The sequence below is a fragment of the Myotis davidii genome, unplaced genomic scaffold (genome assembly GCF_000327345.1).
Source record: "Myotis davidii unplaced genomic scaffold, ASM32734v1 scaffold1017, whole genome shotgun sequence".
NCBI lineage: Eukaryota > Metazoa > Chordata > Mammalia > Chiroptera > Vespertilionidae > Myotis > Myotis davidii.
Genome location: NW_006288361.1, coordinates 541251 through 553604, shown reverse-complemented (window position 1 = coordinate 553604; position 12354 = coordinate 541251). Strand labels below are relative to the sequence as shown.

General features: G+C 38.0%; 1 protein-coding gene across 1 annotated transcript in view; it reads right to left on the bottom strand.

Annotated features, from left to right (window-relative positions):
- LRP6 (LDL receptor related protein 6) overlaps nt 1–12354 on the bottom strand; it is a 134678-nt gene that overhangs the window by 62769 nt on the left and 59555 nt on the right. Inside the window, exons 4-7 of the mRNA XM_015561665.1 lie at nt 9079–9275; nt 6833–6964; nt 3490–3886; nt 1439–1610 (exon numbers count right to left, since the gene is read on the bottom strand). Coding sequence (XP_015417151.1) covers nt 1439–1610; nt 3490–3886; nt 6833–6964; nt 9079–9275 — 898 coding nt within the window. The remainder of the gene's footprint in view (nt 1–1438; nt 1611–3489; nt 3887–6832; nt 6965–9078; nt 9276–12354) is intronic.

Sequence of the window (12354 nt, the reverse complement as noted above, 5' to 3'; positions counted from 1 at the left end):
CACTTGTGAACTGGTTGGGAATGGGTGTGCAATTTGTATTCAGGCCAACCAAGTGAAGCTAAAAGCCTGTCTGAAAAGTGAACCCATAACCTTTGTCTCATTAGCACTGTACTCCAGCTGTTAAAGATTGAAACACTAACTTGGATTTAAAGGGTGGGGGGCAATAAAACACTAACAACAGGGAGAAAATTTATATAGTCAAGTCTACAAAAAATTTTCTATTAATGGAAACCAGCTGCAAGAATAAGAGATGCAGTTTTCAGTATTTGAGCCTGGTGGGAATACTGATGGGATTTTTCTATTCCAAGTTTCCGTTCTGAAGCGAGGCCCTTCAATTCATTATTCTCTCAGAGTCCCTGGAACACCTAAGAATACCTTTCTGAAATAAAAATTCTAGATCCCAAATTATCTATGTACAAGAAAATACCTGCTGTGGCTTTGAAGAGACATTTAAAGTGATTCTTGATATGAAAAGTCATGCATTCCTCAAAGGAATAGTATGATCAAAACTGTTTTAAATATGCAATCCATAAGATTTCTAGCACAGCTTAATTCAAAGCTTTGAAATTTAGACTTCATGCTCAATATTAAAGATATAAACCATTTATAAAACACTGAAAAAATACTCACCACTAGTTGTTTCCACCATACTTCTATTCTGATACTACAATTTAATTCTACCACCTATATAGATAAAAGACTAAGCAACTGTTACAACTGGTTAACAAAATGACCAGTTGACCAGTTGCTATGATGACGCACTGACCACCAGGGGGCAGATGCTCAACGCAGAAGCTGCCCCCTGGTGGTCAGTGCGCTCCCACAGCCACAACTTCCTGTGGTTCCTCCCCCACCCCCCAACCGCCCACCCCTCACTAGCCCCAACTGCCCCAATCGGGACTGGGCGAGATGGCCCTGATCAGCCCCAACTGCTGGCCAGGCCGAGGAACCCCCCTGTGCAGTGCACGAATTCATGTACCAGGCCTCTAGTTTGGTAAATATTTTTCCCAAGCTTTGGTTAATTAATCTTTCTCCCCATAGTTCACAATCAATTTAACAACAAAAAGGCTATACACACACATGGGCTTTGTTTTCCTGACATGACTACCAGCTTTTCCAGTATAGATCTTATATAACAATTGTTTTGTGCAGAAACTGCCCCTAGGAAATTTAGGCAGCGGCTTTTACCCATAATGAAGAAAATCATTCATATAAGTGATATGAAAGATGAATACCCATTTCTCATACCAGTATAACTCAGAAATCCTAGGGTTAGGTGCATGAAAACACATTAATTCCTAGAATCCTAAAGGTTGAGCTAAATTTCTGTAAAAGATTCCTCTAGAACCCCAGACAAAAGGCAAGAATATATGCATCAAATTACCATAACTCAAAACCATTATAAAACTGGTTCTAAAATGAAAAGCAAGAAACAAACCTCAATTTTGTCTGTTTTGGCATCTCCCCAGTATATTTTGCCTTCATCATAATCCAAGGCTAAACCATTTGGCCAACCAAGAGAAGTGTTAACCAAGACTACTCGGTCAGAGCCATCCAGAGCTGCTCGTTCAATTTTTGGGATTTCTCCCCAGTCAGTCCAATACATGTACCTACAGAAGTAAACACACACACACACAAAAAAAAATGAGCTAAAAACAGATAATAAACTACAGCTTTCAGATATACTAAGGTGAGATCGACCAGTCATATCACACTGATGTCATCAATTAACACCATAGAAGGGGGAGAAATAGCACTTAAACATTTAAGGCATTTATTCTAGCAGTGTATAAGATTGAAGGGAATTTTCATATCAAGTGTTTTCTAAAGCCCTAACAGGTTTGGCTCAGTGGATAGAGCGTTGGCCTGTGGACTGAAGGGTCCCAGGTTCGATTCCGGTCAAGGGCATGTACTTTGGTTGCAGGCACATCCCCAGTAGGGGGTGTGCAGGAGGCAGCTGATCAATGTTTCTCTCTCACTGATGTTTCTAACTCTCTATGCCACTCCCTTCCTCTCTGTCAAAGATCAATAAAATATATTTTTTAAAAAGTGTTTTCTAGAACTGATATTAAAAATGCCTTCCAATAAATAATGAGATTCCATATTTAGTTATGTTTTTTCAAAATATTTTGTGCTCCTTCCCATAAACAATCCTCTCTTTTTCTTGCTGGCTTGTCATTTCTGACACAAACAGGTTACCCCAGTAGTAATAATCTACACTAATAAACGAGAAAGATGCAAATTGACCGTACCTTCATGAAATCCACCAGCCAATCAGGAATCAGTATGCAAATTAGCCCAACAAAGATGTTGGGTTAATTTGCGTACAAGGTGCCAAGCAGCTGGGGGCGGGGAGGGGCAGAGCAGGACACTTGTGTCATCGTCATGGCAACAACGCAGGCATTCTGCACCACCCCAGCCGCCCCAGGCCTCTGGGCAGCGTGGGAAGGTGGAAAGGCGGCTCTGGCCGGAGTGAAGGTGGTGTCGGCAGCCAGGGGGAAGGAAGGCCCATTCTTGCACAAATCTTCGTGCATCGGGCCTCTAGTCAGTAATAAACAGAGTTCTCTAACAAACTTTCACTGTAGTGCCAAGTGATTCTTCAGGCCCTTGGGAGTTTAATTGGCTCTAAGGCATTAGTATATACAGAAGTGTAAGGATTTTCCACTATGTTTGCCCTCAGAATGAATCTCATAGTTAACAAATAGCATTGGTGAGTATGTAGAAAACTTTGTTTCCCTGGACTACAGTCAGGATGTTATGTCACAAAAATAAAAATAAGCCCTGCTGGTGTGGCTAAGTGGTTGAGCGTCGACCCATGAACCAAGAGGTCTGAGATTCAATTCCTGGTCAGGACACATGCCCAGGGTTTCAGGCTCAATCCGGTAGGGGGCGTGCAGGAGGAAGTCAATCAGTGTGTCTCTCTAATCCATGTTTCTATCTCTCCATTCCTCTCCATTCCTCTCTAAAATGGATAAAAATATACTTTTTTAAAAAAGAGGGGGCATGCTCTTTGTAACTTCTTCCTTTCTATAAAAAATAAAAAAGACTGGGAGTTTAGCTGCATGGCCTGACAAAGTTTTAAAAATAGAGTCATTTATATATTTGAAAATATATGACATAAGATATGTTTTTACCATATCATTCCAGAAGTACTGAAAATAAAATGAAATTAAATGAAAGGGGAAGAAAAAGAGTTCTGAAAACTATTTCTTTTAACATTTTTCATGGTCATGATGCAACCTAGACAAAATCTGCAGCCAACACACAAAGTCAGCAAGCATGGACTTAATTTAGAAAGAAAAATTATTCAAAAGATTCAAGGGAAAAAACTAGCAATTCTTTAACTTGGTATTTTATTACAATCACTATATACCAAAAATGGAAAGTCATTTATTGGAAAGCATACAACAAATTGTTTTTGTCAATATATTTAGGGACCTATAGAAAACAAAAATACCAGGAAAATGTTCTATTAGCAGAGCTTCTTACCCAACCATGGGATCTAACACAATAGCCCGGGGTTCCTCTAAGTCCTCCGAAATCAGTATCTTCCTCATGGTCCCATTGAGCCTTGTTACTTCTATCCGATCAGTGCCAGTGTCTGTCCAATAAAGATTTCGGGCAACCCAGTCAACAGCAATACCATCAGGATGTGCAATCTGAGCAGTGACCACAAACTGACTACCAGATCCATCTATGAATGAGCGGCGTATGGCCCTCACTTCATCATCAGTCCAGTAGATATAGCCTTCCACAGGATCATAATCTATAGCAATGGCATGACGGATATCTTCTAACTGTAGAACAATGTCTGTGAAGTCTGGTGTATCCAAAGAAATGCGTCTCAAGTCTGTCCTTCGGGCTAAAAGCAATAATTCAGTGGCACCTAGAACAAAGTAGAATAAATGAGAAGGAAAAATAAAATTAAAACACACAAGCAAAACTGAGCAACTCTAAATAAAGAGTGTAGAATTCCTTTAGGAATTGACACGTAGTATAAAAGGATACTAGCATCTATTTAAGGTGAAAATGAAAAGTAATGCAGTGAGATAGAAATAGCTTGACTATGAGGTGAAGCTCTTTAATGACTGAACTCTGGTTTCATTCATTATATGCAGCCTCTGGGGGGCTGCTTAAAGGTATAATGAATACTAAGTAAGTAGTGACTAAGAAGTTAAGTAGCTGAATATTAAAGGAAGAAGGAGATAGGATATAGGTCCTTTGTTCAAAAAGTATGCTTTTGCCAGGGCATCGTGGCTCAGTGGTGAAGGTTGACCTATGAACCAGGAGGTCATAGTTCCATTTGCGCTCAAGACATATGCCTAGGTTATGGGCTTGATCCCCATTATGGGGCATACAGGAGGCAGCCAATCAATGGTTCTCTCTCATCACTGATGTTTCTATCTCTCCCTCTTCCTTCTACCTGAAAGCAATAAATAAATGAATATATACACACACACATATATATACACATACACACACACACACACACACACACATTAAGTATGCTTCTTTAAAAGGTAAGGAAATCTAGAACAAGGTCTTTTTGTGATTGATAAAGATATTCTAAAACTGGATTGTGATGGTTGCACAACTCTGTAAATTTACTAAAAATCATTGACTTGTACACTTGAAATGGCTAAATTTTATGGTATATAAATTATATCTCAGTAAAGCTGTGGACAAAGCTAACTATAAGATAATGCCTGGCTGAAGGAAATAGCAACAGAAGACAGAGGGAATCAGATAAATGAACAGTGGTTAAAAGTACGAGTTGTGGATCTGCTAGAACTGAATTCAAGTAACTATACAAACTTAGACAAAACACCCACTCTCTCTAAGCCTAGTCACTTTGTCTGTATCTCACAGGTTGATTCGAGCACTCAGGAATGTACTGAACATAAAAGTACTCAAATATTAACTAATTCATTATTATTATTAATTATTATTATCATTAGAAAATACTTTCAAATTTTTATTTCACTGAGTTTTAAATCCAATTTATTTATGAAATATTTTAAACTCAAATTAGTATTCAATAAAAATACAGCAGAGACCGAGAATATTTATAATTGTTCAAGTAAATCACTAGCAAAAAGTCATCTAATTATAAAAGCTAGTAAGAAAACTGACATCCAAAAGAGTGAAAAAAGATTCCTAACCAAAGCAGTAAGTGCAAAGGAAAATACTAGCATTAAACTGACAAGAGTAAAGCTCTCAGCATCAGCTTTTTAAATGTAGAATTAATTGTAAATGAACTCTGTCTTGAAGAAAATATAGCCCTAAATGCCATAGCAGGCATCAAGTAGGAATAACTGCAAAATTTACTGCCTTTGCTCTATCAAAAGGAGGCAGCCCAAAACTTTGTAAACAAAGAAGTCACAGAAAGTTAAGCTGTTAATTTAAGCAAGGTGATCAAAACAGAATAGTTAACTAAAGGCTACTACAGGTCAAATATATATCTGAATTTCAAAACAGTTGTTAAACATGTACCCTTTGAGGGAGTAGACAGACCACTATTGCTAAAATAAATCCTGTTTTAAAGTCAGGCTACATATTTTTAAACAAAAAGGAAACATTACAAAAACCTTTTGTTTTAAATTGAAACCAAATTACTGTTTGCCATGGAAACCGTCTGACAAGAGTCAGCCAGCTTCACCTTTGACTATGAGGATAATTTATCAATGCCAAGTCATGACAAATATCCTGTACACCGGCTCAATTCCATCTCTCTGACTCCATGACCCCCCTGCCAGGAACTCTCTAACTCACTCTGAAAATAAAGGCTTCTGCTTTACAGAGTTAGATAAAGAAGCCACTGCTAAATATAACAATTTTCTTACCAGGTCTTGCTGGTGGCTAGAGAACCAGATGGTGATCCATAGACTGGAGATTAACATTCAGATTAAGAAGGATAAGAGAAGAACTGGTATTCTCCCAAATCAGAAGTCCCCTGAAATGTCCTAATCAGTATACCTCTCCAACGTGCCCTCTCTCTATGAAGCTGCAATTTTTAGCTTTTTTCATCTCATGGTACACATAAACTAATTACTAAAACTCTGCGGCACACCAAAAAATATATTTTTTGCCAATCTGACCAAAAACTATAATTCTGATTCATTCACACTGAACGGCTATTGTGTTAGCTGTTGTCATTTTTTAATTTGACAATCTAAGGGAAAAGAGGTCAGTGACCTGACTAAATAGTAACGTATTGCATGTTTTAAGAATTCTCGCAGCATACCAGTTGAAAATCACTGCTATAGAGAATTAAGAAAGTAAGGAGAAGAGGCAGTGTAGTTGCTATGTATAGAGAGAGGTTGCTTTAAACAGTACAATATGCAACTTTTTCTTCTTCTGAAAGCACTTCTCTGTTATTAAAAGGCAATTAAAAATATCATTCTTTTTCAGACAATATTATCTACCCCATGATAGTCTTTACAGTTAAAAGTTTAATAAACATATTTTCCTTGCACAGAGGTTATGTACAAGTGCTACCTATTGTTAAAAATGTACTTTTTATGAGAATACTCATTTCCATAGGAATCAATTGTGACATAAATGACTATAAGAGTTGATAGAAAAAAGAAATAGCACCTAATTGTTTTCAAAAACAGCATGTTAAAAATACTAAAATAATTTTTAAAATAGTTTGCAAGAGGCCAAAAAACAGAAAACACTCCTGTTATTTAACCAATTATGAAGCTAAGATTAAGTAACGAGTCTCCTGAAGCACTCTACTATATAGAGCTTATTATAGAGAAATAAAACAAATCATAAAGAATTCCAATTGCTATTAAAAATGTTTCCTTCTTGGAGACCATGTTCTTACCATCTTTGCAAGTTTTTCCATTCTCCAGGAGTTTGACCCCAGTTGGGCAAGCACACTGATAAAAAGGCTTGACTGGAGACATCAAACACAAATGGGAACAACCACCATTATCAATTCCACATGGATTTGTAGCTGTCAAGTATAAATCACACTGATTAATACCAATGATTATAGATGACCTCTCTCACTCAAGGTACACAAAGGTTAACAACCATAACATGAACAACTCTGATAAACCAAATTATTACCAAATGCCATCCAGGTGCTTGACTACTAGAACATCTGCAAGGAAGGGAGTTAATCAGTGAGAAGTTATTTAGCATTCAGTATCCAAGAGGAATACACAGAAATAAAGCAGGAGGTCCCTGCCCTAAAAAAGCTTACAATCTAGTCGGTAAGCCAAAATTAACAAACTAGAAAACAATATAAAACCATGAAACTAAAGCCTATCTTGCACATTATAGACTATGTAAATAAGTATAGAGTCAAAGGGGAAATAAATCATTAGAGATTAAAAAAACAAAAAAGCTTCATGGAGGATGTAGGACATGACAGGGGCCTTGAAGGGCAGGAAAGAAGACATTTCAAGCGCGGTGAAACCATAATATAAAAGCTGGAAGTCTGTAATTGGGAAAGAAAATAAGGTGAATAGTCTAACTGGAAATTAAGGTTTCTGTTAATAAGAACTAAAGTTGAATGAACACAGAGAATGAGAATAGACTGGCAGAAGGGATTGATAACCAAGAAAAGTAATTCCAATGTAAAAAAAAAAAACCACTTTGGAAAGATTAACATGAAAAAGATATGCATATGGATTAAAAAAGGGAATTTGTAGAATCTATGAAAAAAATAGATTTAAATAATATTCATAGAAAAAAATCAGTAAAATAGAAGCCAACAAAATATGAAAGATTAAGAAAAGTAGTATCACAGATAAATGCAAATTCTCAAATTAGTAAAACACAAAGTACCAACAGTGCAATTAAAAAAACAACAACACGGAAATTCTCTCCTGAGGGCTAATTATGAGAATAAAAAATTCATACAAATGACTAAACATTTTCTTTTTTACAAAATAGCAATACATACATTTAAAAGCATTTCTATGGACTCATAACCACAAGATTCCAATATAACAAATTCAACATTTAACTATGTCCCGCCTAAATCAGTGGTTCTCAACCTTCCTAATGCTGCGACCCTTTAATCCAAGCACTTCAACCTGTTCCTGAAAACACACAGGAAGAAACACACACAAGCACACCTCGCCTGACCCTGCATCTGCGGTGAGTGGTGCGCTCGGAGGGCAGTAGCTCCCCCTCGCTGCCTCCCTGGGCTCCCAGCCCTAGGGGCTAAACGTGGCTTTCAACTCCGTCTACACCAGTGGTTCTCAACCTTCCTAACGCCACAGTTCCTCATGTTGTGGCGACCCCCAATTTCACTGTTAAAAATTGAACATAATTGAAGCATAGTGATTAATCACAAAAAAATATGTAATTATATGTGTTTTCCGATGGTCTTAGGCAACCCCTGTGAAAGGGTCGTTCGACCCCCAAAAGGGTCGCGACCCACAGGTTGAGAACCTGCCCTAAATGGAAGGAGCTAATACAAAGCAATGTATAATCTAAAAACTCTTCATTTTTGACTATGGAATACAATCAGACACATGCCAAATATTTATTTACACACAACTGCCAAACATTTAACATTCTCAAATTCCTTCAAGTCTAATTCTATCCCCTTTGTAAGTAATTGTTGTAGGCAGTCACAGCCCAAACCATTGTAAAGGTTGACCAAAAAACAAAAGCAAAATTAAGATAAAAGGGGATGGGAGTGTACACAGAAAAGTTTCTGTAGGTATTTTATTCAGCAAACTGAGGTACTTAAATTTACCAGTTAGATTAACGGAAGATTCCATTCAAGAAGAGTTTGTTTTTAAACATACTCATAGGAAACATCAACACACATTAGAGAGACATAATATGAATAAGACATACATTTGTGTATGAGCTATCTCAATTTCTTATTTCCCTCTTCTCCACCTCTATAACTCTGATCCAAACAAGGGGCTAAGGTCATCTGTACTGATAGATTTTAGGCTGTTGTTTAACCTGAATTATATTTTGATGTTTTCCCTATTGTTTAATTCCTCCCTGCTACCATGTCCTCCTGCATCTCAAGAACGCCAGACATCACAGTGCTTCAAAGTTATTCCAACTTGCAATTTAAAAATCAAGATCACTTACCATTTGGCTGCCTCTGTTGGCTGAAGGCATGTATATCCATGGGAGAGAAGATGTTAGAATGGATTTCACGCAGACCCTCGCCAGTGTACTTGTTGCAAGCCAAAATGGAGTGTGTATTCCAGTCAGTCCAGTACAATGTGTCCTCAAATAACGTCAAGGCAAAAGGATGAGGAAGGGAACCTTTAACCACTGCCTGCCTATTAACACAAAGAGAAAAACTCATATATTTCTAAATTTTATTATTTTATCAGAATTTCATCTCTCCCATTAAATGGTTTTGTAATCCACATTAACACATACAAACCCTGAGTAAAACACACTAGTATCTTAAGGTCAAATACACCTGTGAAAAATAAGTCACACAGTAAATTCAAATATATTTTCACAGTGTCCAAGACCCCCAAACCAAGTACTTCAGACTGGTCCCTAATTTGGTAGCAGTCCCCAGGTTCACTAGAAGCTACCAGACAGAGAAGCCCAAATATTAGCACTGCTATCAATTGCCATCTCTGAATTCACATCTTCCATCCTTCTACATAATTCATCTCATTACAGGAGAAAGGTTGGCAAAAAGAAAAATCCTATGGTTGGCACCGGGAAGCAGTTTTAAATAAGCAATAGGGCCCTAACCAGTTTGGCTCAGTGGACAGAGCGTCGGCCTGCAACGGAAAGGTCCCAGGTTCAATTCCGGTCAAGGGTACGTACCTTGGTTGTGGGCACATCCCCAGTAGATGTGCAGGAGGCAGCTGATCGATGTTTCTCTCTCATTGATGTTTCTAAGTCTCTATCCCTCTCCCTACCTCTCTGTAAAAAATCAATAAAAGATATTTTAAAAATAAATAAATAAGCAAGCAAGCAATAGGATTTTTGCCCTTCTTGATGTGGAAGAACAAAGAACCTAAGCCTGTTTCTTCCATCACTGTATGGTTTCGATAACTGAAAGTAAAAACATACACGTAAGGCTAAAAAGGCGTTCTGGTAAAGCTTTCTCTGGAAACCCATGTAGTCCAGCACAAGATCATCTCAGCTGGCTTTTGGCTATATGGTTTCTTAACTTTCACAAGTCACGTAGCAAAAAGGAAGTCCTGCCACTGGCAGAATGTGTTCATGAGATAAAGCAGACCTAAAACCTTCACAAGCAATCTATGCTATGTGAAAGAAAAGGTAGACTGCCTGATTAGTACTAAAGGCACAGAACTTTGCAGAGTGTCATGGAGAGTGATATAATTAATAAATACTCTTGAATAATAAACAAAAAATGTTCTGAGCCGAAATAATATTAAAGAAAATAAATGCTTTGACATTTTCATAATATCAAATATAATAGTTTCATAAATAGCCCAGGGAGAGAAAAAAAAGGGGGGGGGGCAGAGGTAGCGAGAATATAAGCAACTGAAGATAAAGAATATCACATATTTTAGGGAAGAAAATTCAATTTTTGGTCCCTGAGGTTATTTGATGATCTGTAATATCTAAGAGACTACCAGTAAAATAAATTAAATTGAGATAAATAAAATAATTTTTATCTAAGCAGAAGTAGCATCGGTTACTGCACATGAAATGGGTCCCAGGGGTGGGCAAACTTTTTGACTCGAGGGCCACCATGGGTTCTTAAACTGGACTCTATCCAGCAAGCAAAAGCTAAAAGAGTTCATCACAATTCGATCAGCCTTACAAGAAACATTAAAGGAACTTCTTGTAGCTGAAACAAAAGAACACTAATTAGTAACAGAAAAACATATGAAAATTTAAATTTCACTGGTAAAGATAAATATATGGCTAAATTCAGATTACTCTAATGTTGGAATAGTGGTGGGTAAATGTGTTAAAAGACAAAAGTAGTAAAAAATAAGTACAATGTTATTGTTAATGAATACACAAGGTAAAAAGATGTAAATTGTAACATCAGAAAAATTAATGTGGGGAGAGTAAAAGTATAGGACTTAATTATGCGTTCAAAGTTAAGTTGTTATCAGCTTAAAATACTGCTATAAATAAGATGTTCCTTACAATACCTTAAGTGGGACTTAATCTTGACACTTTTGTTTCTCATATTTATGTTAAATTGGTTTTCCTGAACTTTTATAAAAAAGTGGTGGTCAAGGTAGTTTTTCTAACTTTACAGAATTCAGTCTTCTGTTGCTTTCATGTAATATTAAAGACAATGGAAGCTTCCTTTCTGAGATCTCCAGCTATTCCTCTATCTTTACTGAACTTTATCTTTCCTTTCCCTTTCATTCCTTTTCATTTTCCCTAGTCTTCTCAATTTTGATGATACTATTCTATTGTATTTTGTTTCCACTCAGTGTGGTATCCTGCTCTGGTAGAGAACTCTAGCAAGTCCATTTCAAGAATTCTTTGGAGCCAAACTGCTCTATCCTTTTCTGTCTTTACCATGGACACACTATACTTGCCTGATATTAGAGTGGGCAACCCCCACCCTCTCATTTCAGCTGCTGCTCTTAATATAGTCCACCACATTGTCTAGTAAATCATTGAGGCTATTTTGGAGGTCTCCTGCATTTAAGTTCAATGAAACATCCTATATAATTCACCCTCCCTCCACTTATTCTTGCACAGATAGTAATAATATAAGGTCTGTAGCTATTAGTGGTCTGCCTTACTTGCTTTTATTTGTGGATGCTTGAGGTTTATTTATTATATGTTTTTGGATTTGCTATCTAGTTTCATGGGTTTTTGTATGGATATCTGAAGGAGTCAAGAAAACTATGACATGGCCGCATTCAACTAGTGCCCCACTCAAAGCCAAATGTTAAGTTCAAACACAACAATTACCTATATATATAAAAAAACCTGCCCCCCTCGCCCGGGCCAGCCTGGCCTCCAATCGGCCCCCAACACCACGATCAGGGATGGGGCGTGCTGTCCAACTGCCCATGGCCCCACCCCCCAGCCGGCTCCGCTCCCCTCCACCCCCAATCAGGGCAGGCCAGCTGGACCCCACCTGTGCAGAAATTCGTGCATCAGGCCTCTAGTGTTTATATATTCATGTTTATATACTTATTACTTTTTTGACATTTATTTCCAACTTGAGGCCCAATGTACGAATTCGTGCACCAGTGGGGTCCTTCAGCCTGGCCTGCAGGATTGGGCTAAAACCGGCTCTCCGACATCCCCCAAGGGATCCCAGATTGTGAGAGGGCGCAGGCCAGGCCGAGGGACCCCACTAGTGCATGATGGGGGCCAGGGAGGGATGCGGGAGGTTGGCCAGCTGGGGAGGAACCACTGGAGGGCCCCAGGGCATGTCCAGCCTGT